General features: G+C 39.9%; 3 protein-coding genes across 4 annotated transcripts in view; all 3 read right to left on the bottom strand.

Annotated features, from left to right (window-relative positions):
- Positions 1-858, bottom strand: part of celf3a (cugbp, Elav-like family member 3a) — a 33,737-nt gene extending 32,879 nt beyond the window's left edge. For both annotated transcript variants that reach the window (XR_004555405.1, XM_034125272.1), the window contains exon 1: positions 836-858. The gene's annotated coding sequence lies outside the window, so the exon portion shown is untranslated. The remainder of the gene's footprint in view (positions 1-835) is intronic.
- On the bottom strand, positions 201-11,521 carry rprd2a (regulation of nuclear pre-mRNA domain containing 2a). The gene is made up of 10 exons (XM_034125269.1): positions 11,024-11,521; positions 7,509-7,638; positions 7,038-7,189; positions 6,793-6,845; positions 6,555-6,681; positions 6,267-6,442; positions 5,748-6,090; positions 3,615-3,992; positions 2,951-3,133; positions 201-2,832 (listed from the first exon to the last, which is right to left on the bottom strand). The coding sequence occupies exons 1-10, from the start codon at positions 11,196-11,198 to the stop codon at positions 1,067-1,069; spliced, it is 3,483 nt and encodes a 1,160-aa protein (XP_033981160.1). The 5' UTR covers positions 11,199-11,521; the 3' UTR covers positions 201-1,066.
- Positions 11,522-12,269: 748 nt separating this feature from the next.
- On the bottom strand, positions 12,270-16,447 carry ciarta (circadian associated repressor of transcription a). Its single transcript, XM_034124610.1, has 6 exons — positions 16,204-16,447; positions 14,920-15,189; positions 14,753-14,828; positions 14,562-14,640; positions 14,292-14,445; positions 12,270-13,868 (listed from the first exon to the last, which is right to left on the bottom strand). Exons 2-6 carry the CDS (start codon positions 15,187-15,189, stop codon positions 13,521-13,523), a joined length of 927 nt encoding a protein of 308 aa, XP_033980501.1. The 5' UTR covers positions 16,204-16,447; the 3' UTR covers positions 12,270-13,520.
- Between the last annotated feature and the right edge of the window lie 4,311 nt (positions 16,448-20,758).

Here is a 20,758-nt window from a genome sequence, read left to right on the forward strand (position 1 = left end):
GTAACAGCAACCTTTTTAAGACCTAATAGAAAACTAACAGTGGATCAAACCCTTCCCAATAATCTTATTCCCCATGAGTCTCAAAATAGTGAGTAATTCTACAAAAAGCACTGACGCACTCCGGTGCTGCGTACAGACGATGACTAATAGGTAGGGGCAGTGGTGCAACAGTCTAAGGATCAAAGGATAAAAACAACACACATTTTTCAAACTCAGATTTTTATTAGTCAGTACAAGTAAAACGAAACTGAAGACGATTTTCTTCATCCCCTCCTAAAATGCACTTCTGCGTCGGAGTTGGAGGCAGAAAGAAACTCACAGCTCTCTCCTCCTTTGAGTAGACATGAGCCGCTCTCCGAAACCTAAAAACTATCGCCGCAGGTATCTCACGCACAGGTGGAGAAAGCATCGCTTCACAAATATATATCATTCGGTGTAGAAACAATGCAAAAATGTTTTGCTTAAAATATGCGAACGAGAATCGTAGAAGGAACATAAATTCTATAACATATTTCAGACCCAAAGGGATTTAATTTAAATTGAGTTTTGACCAAAAGCTACTTGAAACGGCTGATTTGAAGAGAAGCAGTCAAAACTGCTCACTGAAAAAACTATATAACAGCAGAAACATTGCACCAACTACATTCTTTTGTTTCTCTTTTAGCAAAAATAACTATCGTCGAGTTCAACGTCCGGTACGAGTTAACCTACACTTGAGCGCATGCACACACGCATACCATGCACACACTCAAATGACGCTCTAATCCATATTTAATGCAATGCTTCATACTGGAGGAAAAAACACAAAAAGTGAATTATATATATATATATCCACCTCTTATTTTCTTTCATCTTCTGTCTTCACTCTTCCGCTCAGCAGCCCCATCAGAGCCTCCTGGTGTCTCTTGTTCTCCTGCTTTATTCTTCACCCCTCTTCTGGTATCAGCTGAATTCATTCCTGGTGACCACCTCTGCTCTTTCATCCACCTAGATTTTCACAGGTGTGGAACTCTGACCCTGCCTTCATGACATCCATTAATTTAAGAGCTCAGAGCTTCATGCCCACTCAGTACCGTGGGGGTTGAAAGGGTCTTTTCGGGGGGAACATTGGACCAGGATGTCCGCCTCCTCTTGGACCAGGACGTTTGCCTCTTAACCTTGGACCGGGGCCCTGGAACCGAGGAAATGCTGCATTTGGGGGTCCTCTGGGGTGTGGGTGGTGTGCTGGGTGAGGAGGCCGATGTGGAGGCCGTGGTCCAGGATGACGAATTTCAAGATGATGTGGTGGAGGTGGTCTCCTGGGAGCGAATTGCGGAGGACGGGGGCTGTGGCCCTGGTAGTAAGGGTCCTCTGAGGCCGTGTGAGGGGGAGCGGGGGGCCCTCGAACTCTGGGGTAGTGCTGCGGAGGGTTACCTGGCCTGTGATAAGGATCTTCTGGGTGGGGGAAATGGTCTTCTTGAAAGAAATGGGCATCATAATGATCATGATGGCGGGGGTCATCTTGGTAACCCGGGTCGTCTGGGTGAGGGGGGAAATCCTCCGGGTGAGAAGGAAGGGGTCTGTCTGGGTGAGGATGGAAGTCTTCAGGGTGAGGATGGAAGTCTTCAGGGTGAGGATGACGCGGTCTGTCGAGTTCATAGGGCGAATCATCAGGATGGAACATGGATTTGTGTTGATGGTCGTGGACGATCATCCCGCTGATGACACTGTCGCCTCGGGGCCCGATTGCCTCCCCCGTCCCAGCGCCGGGCCCCGGGTGCTGCTGCTCTGGTGGCATCATCATACTGCTGTTCCCAGAAGGAGGGGCGTCTAAAACTCGAGGAGGGGGAGGGAGCTTTGGGATAGGAGGGAGGGTGCCTCTGAAGTAACCAGGGGCCGTGGCGGCGCCCTGCTGGGGGGCCAACTGTTGAGGTTCCCGAAATGTCTCTGTTTGGTACGGATAAAGTCCCGAGGAGTTGTGTTCTCCAGGCCCCGTCACATTGTAGCCTCTGGGTTGCTGGGAGTTCCCCCCTTGGTAACTGTCCCCATACCAACCGCTTTCACTCCCCCCCTGAAAGCCTTTCATTGTCTGTGTGCTACCGGCACCACCTGGGGGTCTTCCTCCAGGCCCCGGCCCTCCTGTTTGTGCAGACATCTGCTGGTAGTGAGCACCGGGGGCGGCCATGCCATGCTCCGAAACGTTGTGTTGGCCGTAAGGGTACGGCTGGTATGCCTGCCCGTTCTGAGGGCCCCCCCCCGGCTGCAGGCGGGCCTGCTGTGGGGGATTGTTGTGCTGACTGCTGTTCTGGTATGCTACAGGAGCCATGGTAACCGTATCTCCAATCGATGACTGATTTGTCTTGGAGGTGAACGGGACCACCACAGGCTCGTCCATTATTTCATCTTGAGTTGGGGTGCTGCCGCCCTCATCCCGCACTGGGGTCCCGCCCTGGTTGTCTGTCCCAGTTACGGGGCTGAGGTTGTCCGCTGCTGCCACAGGCTTTGTGGGAAGACTAATGCCAAACGCATTGAAAGCCGGGTTCCCCTGCAGAAAGCTGTGGATTTTAGACTCCAAGCTATCCGAGGACAAGGCCGGTGATTTCTCTGTAGTCAGATCCATGTCCCGATGGAGAGCCTGGACCAGAGCAGATGCTGCATTTGAAGTCTTGGGCGGGGCTTGGGAACTCAGACTCTGCCTTTCAGTGGCGCTGTGTGAAGAAGGCACAGGTGCAACAGACGGGAGAGACGGGCTCTGAGAGGGTGCTGCTGACGCGGATGTGGATGACGGAGGGATTTTTCCTGTACTGGACGAGACTGAGGAAACATTTGGGCTGCTCAGAAGAGAAGAGATACCTGAGTGAAGAGAGAAGAATACAGAAATGCACTTTAAGCAAACATACCTCTTTGAATGTGTGATATCAAATAAAATATGTTTTTATTTTCAGACTAAACAAGGACTCCTTTTTCTCACCCCCGAGGCTGCCTCTACCCTGGACTTTGGAGAGAGCGCCCAGGATGTCTGCAGGACTCATGTCCACCTTAGAGAGGAGGTTCACCAGAGAGCTGGCTTCATGAGGGGCCACAGGGGCCGCTGGTGGACTCTTCAATGAGGAGGCAGCAGGGGAGGCTGCAGGAGGACTCTCCACTAATGGTCCTATAACACAGAGAGGGATACAAGGTGTTTTAACTGCAAAAGCCCTTAAATATAACAATAGGATTTTGGTAACATATTTTTAATAAAGAAAGAAAATATTTGATACATGACACCACACATACTATGTCTTAGAGATGCATTTATTACAATTTTGTTCCATTTCCTGCACTTTTCACTACGTATGGCAGCTGATGCTGACTTGTGGCCAGCTGTGTTCATGTTGTTCCACAATGACTTATTATGGACTTGCAGGAGTAACAAAGTGCAAGCTTTATTTCTTCTTCACTCACACTGAAGAACTCCCACACTGACAACATTGTGTGTATGTAGCATTACCAGTATTATGTCACCAGACTGGTGACAATCGCTTTGGAAAGGTGGCCAATCAATCATTGCATCTTTACTTTGTGTTACATTTGATCACCATTTTACTTTTCTTTTACAGTTTTCAAATAGTGTTTCAGTAGCCACCAGCACTCACCTGTGTTCTTCATGACTGCATTCAAACTGTTGAGTATGGAGCCAATTTTACCCAGGTCCACACTTTCCACTGCTGCACGAGGCATTACAAGAGCCGCGGCTACAGGAGGCGCGGCTACAGGAGGCGCGGCTACAGGAGGCGCTGTTACAGGAGGAGCTGCTGCAGGAGGAGTAACTGCAGGAGGAGTAACTGTAGGAGGAGTAACTGCTGGAGGAGTAACTGCTGGAGGAGTAACTGCTGGATTACGTGCAGGAGGAGTAAGTGCAGGAGTAAGTGCAGGGGGCGGGACCTGTGTGACAGGCTGCTCTGGTGCCACTGCTGCCTCCGCTTTTAAAGAGGACACCTTTGGTTGGATGGGGCTTTCAATCTGGTCCTCAACTGAAGAGAGAGATACAGCAGAGAGGGAGAGAGAGAGTTTTGATGCGATCAGATATGCACTTCATGTAATAAAAAAGGACAATTATCTCATGCTATTTTTTAAATAGGCAACACAATATATCGTATCAAGTTTTTTTAAAGCGCAGTTAATTTATGGGAACGTAGTCCAGTTATTTGTGAAAAATTAAAATGTATTACACAGGTTATGCATCTAACAAGTTTTAATAAAAACATTTGATTAAGTATAGAAACCAAGTTAAAAAAGGACAGTTCTTATCTCGCATAATTTAGAAGGAAAATTACAAAATCTATAGATATTACGCAAAATGTTGAAATAATGTAGGTCTCTATAAAAGAAACCTCAATCAGCTGACTATGCACTCAATACATTTCTCCATTATTTTGTTCAAAATGTCAGTAAATAGTTCATATCCAGTTCCAGCTCAGTATGAGTGGAGCATTGAAAGCACAATCAAACGGTTAATATCACACAAGAACCAGTATAACAATAACATCTCTGCAAATGGCTTATATAAACTTTAAGTGCATGTATATACTGGTGAAAATAACATCCAACCTATCAGAGTTTAGTTTGGTATAAACTAGGGATCCTCCGATCGCCAATTTTGGGGCCGATCGCCGGAATCAGTATCGGCCGATACCGATCGCCGATCCGATCGAGTGGGCGGGGCCTAAATGGAAGATTTAAACATCACTTTAAATCTTCCATTTAAAGTGATGTTTAAAACTCAGTTAATGGGGCTCATTCACTGGAGCTTCCACAAACAACAATCAACTTAATTATTACATTCAAATTATGTATATTATTCAAGTTTACATTCACTTTGGATAATACCACGGGAGAAATGAGCAAGCGCTCTCTTTTCCTCTCTCTCCCTCTCTCTCTCCCCCTCTCTCTCCCCCTCTCTCTCTCTCCTGACAGCCCGTCAGTATCTCCTGCAGCTCACTGATCCAGTAATGAGTGACCCGACAGTGAAGAATAAATATATTTATAACTAGTTTAGCTTGTTCCAGAGGTAGATAAAATAGCTAAGTGTGTTAGGTCTAACTCTTGTGTGTTTCGCTCCGCTCACCGGTCCGTCACAGCGGGTGGAGCTGCAGGATTTCTGCTTCACACACACGTTGCATACCGCTATTTTACTGTCTTTTTCGGACACCTTAAAATAATGCCAGACCGGTGAAGCCATTTTGGCGAGCTTGTTTTGCCGCGTACAGAGAAAAGTGTCATGTATTTTACGTCATGCGATCGGCCCTCGCGATCGGCATGTTTAGAGAGCACCGATCGATCGGTAGAGAGTGAGTATCGGCAGATCTCGATCGGTAGAGAGTGAGTATCGGCAGATCTCGATCGGTGACCGATCGATCGGAGCATCCCTAGTATAAACATAGCACATACAGCCTGGACATTTACCTAGACATAAATAAAAGTGGTAAAAAAAATTCAGATTTTCTGTAGTTGTAAAAATGTGTCTAATTTTAATTAGATGGCTCTACGGGAGGGAAAAGTGTCGTAGCCAAATTGGCTGGAAGAAGAAATTCTTGGATGGTCTCCGCTGACATATGAAAGCTGTGACAGGAGTTTTGTGGGATCTGCATGATTCAGTGACTTCACTTGTCTATTTCTTGAACACATTTCCTGCATATCGCTGCCAGAGGCATTCATAGATGTTACATTTAAAAAGCCCTCAGTGAGCAGTCAGTCATTAAGTCCCTCATCAGCAGCCCACTCCTTACCTATAATGCCGCCGCTGTCCATTTCTTCGTCAGAGAGCTCCATGTCCTCCACCTCACGGTTGTCACTCTGCCCGACGGTCTCCATTTGTTTTGGGGATCCTCCCGGGGAGGACAGCGGGCTCGGGGCCGGCGCGTCGGCTTCATCCTCCATCGCACAGCCGTCAAGATCTGGATCGGGGTGGGCCATCTCCAGGTCGTGAAAAGGGGACTCTGAGCCCGTTGGAGAGGGAGCGTCTGCGGAAGGCGAGGGGATGGGAGACTCGTCCATGTCTGGCAGGTTGGCCTTCAGGGAGTCCAGTTTACGCTTCAGGTGGGACACCCGGTTGGCGAACGTCTGGTAGGCCTTGAGAGGAGAAGTAATAGAGTTGCAATTAATGAAAAGTCAAACTAAAATGGACTAACAAATAATGCTAAGATAATTTGAATTAAATCAATTTTTCTAAACTGCAAGCATGTAAACTTAGTTGTAGGTGGGAAGCAAGGGTTGTGATATCTGACACCAAACTCACTGTCACTCACATTAGCAACAATCTTGACCTCCTTGTACTGCATCTCGTAGAAGATATCTGCGTTGCTGAGGGACTGCATGAGAGGAGGCCCTACTTTGATTTGTTGGTCAAAGAACTTGACAAAGTCTTGCAGCTGCGTACTTCCTTCCTCAAAGTCCTTCGAGAATTTCTTTCCTCCTGCCTTATCTGTAAAAATCAAGAATGTAAGGGTGATTTTTAAGGGAATGCAAACCAAGGGCCATCTGTGTGTTGCAGGAGGACAGACGGTCCAAGAGTAAAAGATGAGTAGAGCTGGCACCTTTGAGTCTCTTGAGGGCATCAGAACTGCAGATGTCGACTCTCATCGCTGCCAGCTGTTTCTCTCTCAGGTCTAACTCCTCCAGAGACTTCTTGTACTTGGACAGATCGTCAAACAGAGCCTGGGGCTAAAGCAGAGAGAGCAGGCAGCCACAATGTCAGACCATCAGATACAAGCATTACTGTTAAATAACAATGTTCCAGTTTAGGTTGGTTTAAAACTTTAATGTCTTGCTCACCACAAACTCAGCAACAATCTTGGACTGTAGATCTGCTTTAGACTCGACTGGAGCTTTAAAAAAAAAAAATAAGAAAAATTAGATATTACATTAAATTCAGTATTTGGATAACAGAATACAATATAAATGTTAAAAATGCATGTTTTTGGATACTTGCATTCATTACAAAATGAAAAGCTGTACCCCCCCGGTCTATTTTTTTTTTTTTTAATAAAACAAATTAAAAAGCTGAATTAGGCATTTACTTTTTTGCTCCACAGGGGTCTCGGGAGGGGACTCCTCTTTGACTAAGTTGCTCCTGAGCTCAGTGATGAGGGTCCCTGCATACACCCCCCTCTCCTCCCAGATGGACAGGATCCTCTCCACAGCTTTTAACACCTTTGGGTCACCTTCAGTGCTAGAGAAAGAAGGACAGAATAACTATAAGGGAGCACAGAGATTTATGTTGTGTTGTTGTAATGACATTTGTGTTTTATATGTGAGGCTTTTCTTTGAATGAATAAAACAACAAACGAGGACAAAGCTGAAAAACAAAGTGAGAAACAAAAGCAGAAGACACGATGAAGTAGAAAGAAGGAGTTGAAGCTAAGAACAACATAAAAAAGAAAATTATTATTGCATCTAATAATCTGTACATTACATCAGGACTGTCTGGCATACAGAATAAAATAAAAATATATAATAATTGATGAACCCCATCTCTAAAAACGACTTACTTGACCAGCAAGAAGGCTTCAGGGAGCATCTCAGCGAACGCCGTACGGTAAACGATGGCATTTTTCCTTTTACAGTTCTGAATGACATCGTTAGCGACGTAAAAAAGGTTGAGCCTCTGTGAGGTGTCGGCTGTTGAGAGGAGAGAGACACATAATGTTAGTTAGTTAGTTAGTTAGTAGGAGCAGAGTCCAAAAAAGAACTTCCTTTAGAAAGTTTCTTCATTTGTGAAGATTTTGGGGGCTTTCAGGATTGTGTTAGTTCTGTCTGTTTGCACATAGGATTCAATGTGATTTCACATTTTAAACCAGTGCAAGCATGATACCCAAGTTCTGTTAGGACACCAAATTGTTTTATTTAAACTTTACTGACTCACTAAATATTTTCCCAGAACACCTTTTCTTTCATTGCCTGAAAATTAAGAATCACACACAATTGTCAATCGCATAAACCATTTAATTAAAATTAAGAATCGTACAGAGTATTCTGTGTCAACTTAGATTACTTTGAAAAGGTATTAAAATTAATAATGACAAGCCATTTAAATGCTGAATAACTCCACTTTAATACCATGCAATTTGTGCAACAGATACATTTGAAAACTAACAAGATCTATGCGAAAACTCTCGTTTGAAATAAATACATTTTGATCAGGGCCCTTCTAAACAGTAACTGTGACCGGGTGATTTGAAATCACAGCCCATGCGTTTACGCTAAAATTTGCCACCAACAAAGTTTCCATTGACTTGCTTAAATGCATCATGAGAGGATACAGAGAAAAATACAATGTCTTCCTCAAAGCACAAACTCAGCAGGTACAGCTTTTTAACTACAAAATATAATGTATAAAAGCTGTCGTAAACCATCAAATACATAAAGTTACTCATCTACCCACAGTGTCACTTATTTTATTAAAAACACCATCAATAAGTATTGCAAGTAAACAGGTACATGCTACACAAACATGTTGTAGTTTAAATGTGTGATGTATTCAGTCAACCAAAAGCAAAGACTTATGTTAGACTGTTCTCCGTTAAACAACATTTGAACTTTCTGACACACATTTTGAAACACGCCAAAAAACAGCAAGCTGAGAGAAGGACAGACAAAAATAACAGAAGGCCAAATCTCTATAGACAAGTTTGTAGGAGTAAATCTACAGCCAAACAGCCAACTCGGGCATAGAAGTAGTCAAAACAGAAATTGCTTATCTGAAGCCATTGTGGGTGTGAAAATTATAGAATGTTTGGAACTTTGGAACAGTGAAACAAAACAAAATGCAGTCAACGTGCAAAACAAAATGCCCTTTATAAATCACAGTAAATGAAAGTGCCCCATTTATTTCTTTAAAACAACACCTGTTTTTATGATAGAAACCAGAGAAATCCCTCTTGTTTAAAAATAGGAAGCGGTACAGGTATACAGTTGTCTGAGAGTGTATTTTGACTACTTCTGCAAGAGGCAAAATACATTAGTAAATACAAAAATACTACTGGATAGTACATGAGCTGACAGTCTCCTGATACATTTTTTTTTTAAAACAAATCTTCTATCCAACAGCACAGAGGAAGTCAAGAGGAAGCACAGATTATTTAACTATTTTAAAGAATTTGTGTGGTTATATTTTGTATATTGGTGCACCTTACATATACGGTATGTTCATTATATGTTTGTTTTACAATTGTTTACTGTAAAAACATCACAAAAAAGGCTATAACAATTTCCCAGAGACAAAGGCAACATACTTGACGTGATTTAAATAATTAAAAACTGTAACTTGGTCTTTTTAAGACTTGTTAACATCTCAGTTTTGACTTTTCTTCTGAAAATCTTAAGATTTAAGAGAACTCTTTAACAATGAATACACACCCAGCCTTTTGAATCCAATTTGTGAAAGACTCACTCATGCAGAAAACTCAAGGTGTAAAGTCACATACTGTCTAATATATTAGCAAAGGCTCATCAAATACATCTTTGACATATGCTCAATCAGATAAACAACTACATCACCTAGGCCAGCAAGCATCAAATTAGGAAGCACACAAGGCTGGAGCGTCACAGAGACAAACCAACTAACAGAAGCAGAAACACAGACGGACTACAGACGATTGCCTCAGGACTTCACTGCCATATCTACACAGTAGCTACTGTGCACATGGAAATAAAGCCTGGATTCTTGAACATCTTGAATCTTCATCACTCGAGGTACAAAGATGGAGACCCTGTATATCGGTATTCTGCTATGATGTCAGGGTTTTCAATGCAGTATTTTCATATAGCATACATCTTTTCTGGCTCCTGAAAAAGTATTTAAAGTACATTTTTTGTACAATTTTCATTACTTATTCAGTAAAAAATAGGATTTGGTAAGACATTTGTAAATGTAAACTGGCAATTTTTTGATTTCTCCATCAGTGACTATGAAATGTGCCTAAAGCAGAAATATTTTAAGCTATTTTTTTGCTTTACTTCCCAGATTTACCATTATTCTTATGCAGCATTAATAAATAAAAACATTTGAGTGTTTCTAATTTTGCAAATAACCTTTAGTGCAGTGCCATGTGTCTATCATATATCCCCCCGCTGAAGTAACAGAAAGTGCATTTTTATACTTCAGTCTTTGCATTTGAGTGGATTAGTGAAACTGAGTGTATTTAACAGGTTCGCCATGCATTTGCTAAATCTATCACTCCCTGTGCAACTGTAACGTAAATCAAACATCAAAAGAGGGTTTTCAAGTTATTTTAGTTGTGCCCAGCCCAACTAATATATCATAAGTTAAAAGAGAGCAAAAAGAAGAGGATTGCACGTTCATGTTCAGCAAATGTTTTGTTAAGATTCATAAAATTGAGTAAGCCATGAAATCATGAGTCCGTTCCCTACAAAGCAATTTTTCAATACTTTTTCAAAAGAGGTGATCATTAAACCAAATAAAAATACTATCTAAGAAAAGTGAGTTTAAGTCATCATGACTATGATTAGGAAAAATATATAAAGGAGCACAGTAAAAAAACTGAAATAATAATTTGTGAAACGTGTGCAAATGTTTTGAGCACACGGGTCATTCTGCACATGTATTTGTCTTATTGTATCCAACGCTGACTGGCAAATGTATCACTGATGTAAAATCAACACTTAAATAATAATTCACAAGCTACTCTGCAGCATACAAGCTAATTACAATTAGCTGCACCTTTGATAACACTTTAATGAATCAATCATCATAATAAAAACATGTCATATATTATTCTGAAATCGGTCAATCTGCAGGATGAGTACTTTTACCAGTGATTCTTTAAGTATATTCTGATGCTTATACTTATACTTTTTTAACATTTTGATTGCAGGATTTTGACAGAGTACTCCTACACTCTGGTACATCTACTTCAACTCAAGTATAAGATCCGAGTACTTCTTCCACCGCTGATGAACGTTTCCATATCAATGTTGCAAACAATAATATGAACAACAACACAATAACATCACTGTGACGTCACAACATAGTAAAGGTACTCACATTTCTTCAAACACTTCATCCAGTGCCGCACAATCAGGCTGTGGTACTTCTTGTTGTCGATGCACCACGTTGACAGTCCCTGTATTGAGTCCATGGTGTTTGACACGCTCTGAAACCTTTTCCCCATCGTGGACTCGAAAGAGCCGCCAGAAGAGGCTCGTGCGCCCGCTGCCATGTCCGGAGGAGCTCGCGCTGCTGACTACCATTCCAAAAGGCAAACTAACGTTAGCCGGGGCTAGCACTTAGCTTAGCATGCTATCTTAACGTAGCACAAACATCCCTTTCAGTACACTCTTAGCTGCTTTTAAAATGTTACAAAACACTAAATGCTCGGTATGCTGTTTTCATAGATGTCTTAGTATATTACTTATCCCTGTGTGTCTCTGTATGAGCGCTAGTAGTTTATCAAACCTAATATTTAAAGCTAAAACTTAGCGCCTTGAGACATCCTAGAGCTCTGTTTACTCCTCGTTGGTGGAGGGATGAAGGACACTTCCGCAAACACGACATCATTATGGCGCCACCCAGTGCTACGGAAGGTAATAACTGATAGCGCCACCTGCTGCATCCATGGCTGTGTGATAGACAAGTTAGTAAGAATTCATTTGTGCTTAATTTATGTCATAAAATACGTATGTTTTCTGTGTGGGGTCTTAATTTCCTGTAGATGTTAAAAGAGAGAATAGTTCGTGATTAATACGCGTTTTATCTCAAGCAGATGTTTGCATGTGTTCTTTTTTAATGGGTTTTATTCTTGGGATGGATGTTTCAGTAAAGAATGTCTAAAAATATCTATGAGCAACACAAATCTAAAGTAAAGGTACTTATCATGGAGGATTGCCCTATCAAAGTATCATATTTCATTATCATTTTGGTTTACTGAAAATGGTGCATAAATGGGGAACTCATTTCCAATGCATTTTACTGTGTATAAGTGTTAATTTATCCTATGTATAAATCTTTATTTGCAAGATACTATTTCAAAGTTTTCAGTGTGCTCTACCAAAAATAATAATAGACTTTAAGTGTTTAATTAGAAAAAATCAATGAACTGATAAATTAGAAAAATGAATTATTAAGTGTTCGATTCAATTTGCCTCCAAGTCATGCACTATAAGAAAAAGGAAATAAAAAAACTAACACCTGCCAACACAACAGCTGGCAAATAATGAATCAATATTAAAGCAAGACACCTTTTTTTCATCTGACATGTGTTTTTAATTCCAGAAAATCAACAGACACTGAATTTTGATGGACATCATTAATTTAATATATAAAAATATGTGCATTTATCAATCAATCATCAATAAAGTAATTTCATTAAAAAAAACAAAGAAATACCCACAACAAAGAAAACTTGAAGACGTACAATTGAGTTTTTCTATTTTGAAAAATAAAAGATCCTAACACTAGACTACAACTCTCCACAACATTTTAAATAACATCACTCAGAAAAGAATCTTTGCATCTACACAGCACCACATTTGATACATAAGATAGTGACTCTTTGTATGATTGATAATGATATTTCAGGCAAATGTATTGTTAGGTTTATGTCTGTCATATAAGTAAGGCTGACTGGTGTCAAACCACCAGAGATGAAACACCATTCAACATGAATGATATCTGATTTATAATATGGTGAAAATGGCCAAATGCTTTCAAACAAAGAAAGAGTTCAGGAATGGAAGCTGTTTTGTTGTATAAATATATTTGCAACTCTTTGATGAAAGGTTTCATTTCCTCTGTATCATCCAAGATGCAATTACATTTATTCCAAATGTACAGAGGATCAAATACAATGTTTTTGCTTCATAATATACAAAAGATGGCTTAAAATTCATGTAATAAAACATATTTTTAACAAAACAAATGATGAGTAGTATTAAGTATTTATTATCGATCAATTAGGTTTTGGTATTTCCTCAGCAACATTTGAATCTGTTACCATCATTTCAATCTATTTATATTTACAAAGAAATACAAATGTATGTGTGTTAACAGCTAATAAATAAAGTGGTGAAGTAAGGTGCGATATGATATGATGATGCAAAATGGTTTGGTTTGGCACGTTGTTTTGCAGCGGCTACATGTCTTTGCACCAACACGTTACATTCAATAAACTGGCAAATTATATTTTTAACCATCCTAAATTCGTTTTTAAAATATATTAAATTGTTGATATATTATTCCTGTTTTTAACCAGTGTTTAAAGCATTTCCAACATATTCTCAAAGGTAAATGAATACAAAAATGATACTCTTTACAGACAGACGATACACATTTGCTTGGATTAGAGATTAGAGTGCATTCAATCCAAAATTGCACTGGACATTCAGTGGTTAATAAGTGTCTCTTTGCATTTCTATTCCTCCTCTTCTGTTTACATGCCCTACAGCCAAAAAGGACTGGCACTGTGCCAAACTTAATCCTTATGTAATTAAGTCCGCCCTATGGCAAGCATTCAGTTGCACCTCCATGTGGCAGCAAGGATAGCTCAGGCCAGCGAAGTGGAGTCAGCTGTGGTCAAGATGTCACTTGAGGACACGGAGCTGTCTTGTGTAGCAAGGCTTTCACAAGAGGAGGGCAGAGAAACCTCAGACACCCCTTGATTCTCATGTACCCCTTTTCTGCTTAAAGTGCAACTGTTGTATGTACCCTTGTGTTCCTCAGCTGGTTTTTCGGTTTTGTCCTCTGGATTTCTCTGTTTTTTGGGTGATCCAGGAAGACACGTGGAAGCGGTGTTAAGTAGGGTCGCAGCCAAGCAGCTCTCATGTTGATTGTGCGTGCGCTTGGTTGGGATTTTGCTGCAGTCTTCGGGGTCTGACCAGCTCAGCTTTCTCTTCTGGAACAGAAAAGAAACACCAAAAATAAGAACCATAATAAACCAAGGTCTCAAAGGAAAACTACAGATCATTTCACCTTCACCAGATTTAAGAAACCATTCTTATCAACTGAATTTTGACAGCTATTAAACCAATAAGACTTAGTTAAAGCTTGCAGTCTTTGCATCCTCTGCTGAATATTATCTTTAAGTGTCTTATACTCATGCCTTATATCATTCTCCAAATCTTTAAAATAATATTGTTTTCATTCTCTTTTCATCTAGTTTTATCAGTGATGTTATAATATATATTTCAAATGGATGCTTGTTGGTTCCAAACAAAACGTTGTGTCAAAAGTTTAGTTTAGACATTTTAACATCTCAGGGTCATGTGGACCATGCACTTTCATAGGTAGCAAAGGTGACATCTAATATGAAGCTCACCTTAACGGGCATGTGGAGCTGATTCTGTCTCCAGTGTGGTCGGAACATGGGCGTGGGTGTATGGCTCGGTATTACTTTGGACTGAAATTCCACCCGAGGGAACCATATTTTGAGCATCATCTCTATCTGCAGCAGGTTTTGTAGGTATTTCTCACTGCAGGACAAAAATAGTTCAGGGACAAGCATTAATGACAGGACTCTTTATGTATGAGCATGACAGTGTCCCGATTATTACTACAATGATAATATTAGGCTTGCAGCTAGTCTTACCCCATTTCTGGCCTCTGCAGAATCCCAAGTATTCTCTGCAACCTGTCTATTGCAACACTCTGCTGGAAACTTGATAGACCTGCAACAATAAAAAAAAAAGTAAATCCAAATGTCAAAACATGTATGGCACTGTAATAACAATACAACTTTGAGGTGATGGTCATAAAGTTGAATATTGCACAAACACATACCTTTGTCAAATCTTCCAGTTTTCAGTCCGTGCAGAAGCTCAACCAAAGGACAGATAAACCTCCGCAAATCTCTAACCTGGAAGAATAAGAAAAAAGATTAGCTTTACTAATTAAGTTAATAAAAAACCCACTTATAACAAATATTAGAATCTTTGGCGGGTTCTCACTTTCTGAGCGAAGGCCAGGTCCCCTGGTGTTGCAGGAGATGAGCCTAACGTGGCATCAGCAGGAGAAGAGACGGGATGCTTAGTTTTTTCAGGGCAGCGTGTGATTCTTTCATCCCCTGAGAGGGACTTGTTTCCTCTACTGTCCCCTTCTCCCTCTGAGAAGACATCTGCTTCATCGTCAGTCTGCTCACTCTCACTGAAGAGCATACTCGAGTTGGAGGACAGCGAGTCATAAGATGGCCATTTGGAAGAACTACCCAAGGAATTCATCTGTGGAGACACAAAGATAATAACGTCAAAATACAACTCATTCAGTTCAAATTCTGGGACTGGGCTAAATCAAATAGGGTCACAGTATTACATTATTAGTTAACTTCGTACTGAAGGAAATATGTTGATGTCTTCCAATAAAAAAATAAAAAAATGTATTACATTTTTCTTTTTTAAAGAAATGTCCATCCCTATGTGCTACTGTCTAAATGAAAGGTCGAAAAATTCTTCTTTTTAGAATACATTAAACATTGTACTGATAAACAAGGACAATCCAAGCTATACCACTGAAGAAATATCTGTTACAATCTTTAAATTACTTTTCAATATATTAACCCATATTACACCATACTGGGAATATAATAACCTTGAGTTATTTAAATTGCCATCTCGATAACGATGGCGCAACGCAAGCCTTTTGGCAGTATCACGCATCACCAATTAGAAATGAAAAGCATGTCCACTTTTGCAGTTTCACCATGAGATTCTGATATTCACTGTAATTAAAAAAAAAAAAAGAGGCGTGTGTCCGTGTCTGTGCACGTACACCACGGTTCAGGACACTTGTCATCTGGGAACAGATGCTTACCTCCACTGATTACCTCATGAAACGTCAACATCAATAACACACCTATAGCCTCATATATGGTTTGAGATTAAGTCTTGTTTTTAGCATGTTTTTCATGACTGTTGTCAAGGACATTTAATTTGATGATTTAAGACAACATAGGTATAACGTGGTTGCTGGTTACACACTATTTCTTAGTTGACGTCAAACAACAAGCACAAACAAATATAACCTTTACATCCTTAACTATTTAGAAACTTGATATTGTTATTAAGTACACCCAAGTGGCTACCTATCATATCACAATTTATGAAAGTGCGTCGATTCTGAAAAAATTGTTATGACAAATAAAGTGACTACGTATCATATTTGAACTAACAATTTAAGAATGGATGTTGACAAACAAAGTACGTTCTGTAAAACAGTTGTATGGAGAAAATTATTACCTTAAGGTTGGAGCAGAAGTTGATTCAGAAAATCGGTAAAAATAATACAGCTCCGCGAGAGAAGGCACGTTTAACTATTTTGTCCAAGTTAAACAATGACACTCCTTACAGATGTAACCTTAACAAAGTTAACGCTTCGTAGAGATAGATGCGTAGATACAGTTTAGACGCAGTGAGTCGCACCCTGCTCCTTCTTCTACTCTCTGTTCTTGTGTCGTCTACTTTGTCAGATACCCAACCTGTTAGAAAATATACCCACGGAGCAAAACACGGACGCTACACGTGCAGTGCATGCAGGGAGCCGCGATTGGCTGAAGGGGACTCGCGCTTGTCCCTCATTGGCTACGAAGGTTGACCTATCAGCAGCATCCGCAGCGCTGATTGGCTGGTATATGCGTAGATGCCGACGCACCTCGCTCTGCCGCACGTGTTGGTGGTGTGGCTGCTGGTGAAATCGAGAGAAACAAGCCAGCACGCGGCAGATACAGCATGTGCACGACATTTTAGTATGCAAATCAAAAGCATTTGGCCTGCTTAACGGTTAAGTTACAATACTTATGTTAGAATTAACTGCATGATGTCTTTCTGCTTGGGGTTTTTCATATTATTGACCTCACTCGTTTTACAATTTTGTTATTTTTTATTAGTAGCCTACCTAGCTGTAGTCTTTGCTGTTACTCTTTTCGCTGCTATTTGTCTGGCTGTATTTTGAGAGCAACACAATAAAACACTGCACATTAAAACTGATTATGAATATGTTTGTGTCTACTTTCATGTAAAGTTGTTTTTTATTTCTCAAAAAAATACCCACTGATTGTAAGACAAGCTAGATATGTGAACACAAATCCTGTATCAGGTGTAATTAAACATGAAATTATAAAACAATTTTAGTGGTCAAAAGACACATTAATTTGTACAATTCAACAATACTTCTATGGCAAGCAAGCCCTTTAAAATCCGTCCACATTCTCCCAAATGATCATAAAAGTAAAGTCATTAAGAAATTCCAGCAGAAAATCAACGCATATTGTTTTAAGCGCATTTATGGCTGTACATTTAAGGAGTATTGCACACCCCTTCAGCAAATTAAGCCAAATGCGACTTCAGAGACGTTTATGAGATGATGCATCATAGGCCTATCAGAGGAAAGATAGCTTGGGACACAGTCTTACATACTTACATATTACCATTGCAATTTGCCAAAGAGTAAATACCTTTTTGTTCAGGGAACAAGTAACAGGTACAAGATGTTCCTTAGATTGTGTGTTCTTTTTTTATCAGGAGATCTATTAAAACCTTAAGGACATTTTGTTCCGAGATGTTTTGATTGCAAAACAGATATTTGTATAGATATGATCAGAACAAACAGCTATCAGGTGAAAGAGGAAGTACAAACAATAGTGGCAAATACTGACAGGTCTTTATGCTGCAAAAAAGTACATGCAGTTTGGTTGATGATATTGAAAATAATTAAGAATAAGAAAATAATTCTTAACTCATTATCAAGCCTCTTTACTTGGTACACTCTTTTGCATTGGTGGAGATAATAAGTTAAATTGGCTTTTCACACAAGGCACATTTATGAGTGGTCATGGATTGTGGCCATCTCTAAAAGCCGAGTCTCATATTAATTAGACATTTGAAATTAGACAACATTAAAGTGTAATACTGTTGCTGTTGGATATGTTCAGGGAGGACAGAGAATTGCTGCCCGTGTTTCTAATCAGGTGTGATTAGGTTTTTGAGTGTACTGTACAGGTGGTGGTCAAAAAAGGTATTTAAAGCAGTGATGTGCTTTTCTTCTGCCCACATGTTGGTTGTTCTGTTCCAGTGATAGGGAAGTGTCAGTGTTTTTGAATGTGAAACTTGGGAAAGGGCCAAAAGAAAATGTTGCAAGTTTCACAATCACAATAATGCCCAACCTATGTTTGTTATAAAGACAGCAGGAGTAACACAGACCCAACACCTTATGTGCTCCCCTTGGCTGATATAAAACGTACTTACGGATTACAGACAGCATGAAATATTCATATAACTCTTTCTATCTAAAAGCTAACTTCAACGCTCAGACTCCTCACAAGGACACCCATTGACTAACATTCAACAGGACATCAACATGACCTGGTAACCTCTGAAGCAAATGAACATGCTGCAAATGTTTAACTTCCCCTGTGTTATGAAAACTAGAGCAAACATTACAGCCACCTGTGGCTAAAGCTCGGGGTCTGACAGATTTGTGGCCAATATTGCTCACTTAATGAAGTTTATGGGAGGTGGTCGACTTCATCTGCGGGTATTAACACCATACTGTGCAGTCGTGACCTTAAATTAATTAACAGCAGGCAACACTGCTGACAGCCCCACACAAAAACTAACCCGCATTGGTTGAGTTCATCCAGCCGATGAAGTCACATCCAACTACTTGCAAGGTATACTGTATGCAGAGCTTCATCAACAAGTAAGTCAGCTAAAAAATATATAGCCAACTATTTTGATAATTGTTAATTATAATTTTTCATGCAGAAATGTCAGAAAAGGCTTCTTTCACTCTTTTACATATGATGATTTCCTGCCTTTCTCTATTTTATATCATGTAAAACTGAACACCTTGTTTTTTTAACTTATAAGAGGACATTTTTTAAATACAAGTTTAGCTGAGAAATTCTTGTTCACCAAAAGGTTTTATGGTAAATGTCCAATGTTTATGAGCTTTTTCAATAGCAATGTTGTGTGGGAAGATTCAAGATACAAAATGTCTTCAAACAAGTTGTCATTAATCTGCTCATCACAACCAAAAGTGAATACAAGCGATGCCATTTTTAATGTCACATTTTTTTGTGGAGAAAATGAAAAACAAAAATCCAATGTTCACTTGACAATAAATGCACATATACACATCGTATTCCTTTTACTGTTGAACAATGAAATACACAGTCATCAGTATTACCAAAGTCCATTTAGAAGCAAGGGACATGATCTTGATGGGGTTTTCCACATTGCTGGCCCTATCTCAACAGGTCCATAGAAAATGTCATGTTTCATCATACTCCATTTCACTAGCAGCCAAGCCAGGGATCCTCTCGGGTTTTCCTGGATATGAAGGTCATTTTCCTGCCCATTTCTGTTGAGTAGATCCGCCTGCAGGTCTCAAAGCTCCTCCGCTGACGCTCTCGGCAGGGCTTCTCGTAGTACCGCTTGAGCTTCACTGTTTCAATAATGCCGTCCTGAGTCAGGAGCCTGGGGTATGTAGAGAAAACATGTGAAGAGCTCACACTTGGGGTTCCATTCAAGAACATTTCCAACAGGTGTGGTGGTGTGGCTGCTGGTGAAATCGAGAGAAACAAGCCAGCACGCGGCAGATACAGCATGTGCACGACATTCTAGTATGCAAATCAAAAGCATTTGGCCTGCTTAACGGTTAAGTTACAATACTTATGTTAGAATTAACTGCATGATGTCTTTCTGCTTGGGGTTTTTCATATTATTGACCTCACTCGTTTTACAATTTTGTTATTTTTTATTAGTAGCCTACCTAGCTGTAGTCTTTGCTGTTACTCTTTTCGCTGCTATTTGTCTGGCTGTATTTTGAGAGCAACACAATAAAACACTGCACATTAAAACTGATTATGAATATGTTTGTGTCTACTTTCATGTAAAGTTGTTTTTTATTTCTCAAAAAAATACCCACTGATTGTAAGACAAGCTAGATATGTGAACACAAATCCTGTATCAGGTGTAATTAAACATGAAATTATAAAACAATTTTAGTGGTCAAAAGACACATTAATTTGTACAATTCAACAATACTTCTATGGCAAGCAAGCCCTCCGTCCACATTCTCCCAAATGATCATAAAAGTAAAGTCATTAAGAAATTCCAGCAGAAAATCAACGCATATTGTTTTAAGCGCATTTATGGCTGTACATTTAAGGAGTATTGCACACCCCTTCAGCAAATTAAGCCAAATGCGACTTCAGAGACGTTTATGAGATGATGCATCATAGGCCTATCAGAGGAAAGATAGCTTGGGACACAGTCTTACATACTTACATATTACCATTGCAATTTGCCAAAGAGTAAATACCTTTTTGTTGGATACAAAAATAAAATGCTGTTACCTGCAGGAGCCTGAGGCAAATACTTTAATAGCTACCAAGGTTGCTTACAAAACAACAGCCATATGGTCATGATGATCATAATGTCAAATGATAATTAGTTTTATTTGTTCAGGGAACAAGTAACAGGTACAAGATGTTCCTTAGATTGTGTGTTCTTTTTTTATCAGGAGATCTATTAAAACCTTAAGGACATTTTGTTCCGAGATGTTTTGATTGCAAAACAGATATTTGTATAGATATGATCAGAACAAACAGCTATCAGGTGAAAGAGGAAGTACAAACAATAGTGGCAAATACTGACAGGTCTTTATGCTGCAAAAAAGTACATGCAGTTTGGTTGATGATATTGAAAATAATTAAGAATAAGAACATAATTCTTAACTCATTATCAAGCCTCTTTACTTGGTACTCTTTTGCATTGGTGGAGATAATAAGTT

Source organism: Trematomus bernacchii, unplaced genomic scaffold (genome assembly GCF_902827165.1).
Source record: "Trematomus bernacchii unplaced genomic scaffold, fTreBer1.1, whole genome shotgun sequence".
Classification (NCBI taxonomy): Eukaryota; Metazoa; Chordata; class Actinopteri; order Perciformes; family Nototheniidae; genus Trematomus; species Trematomus bernacchii.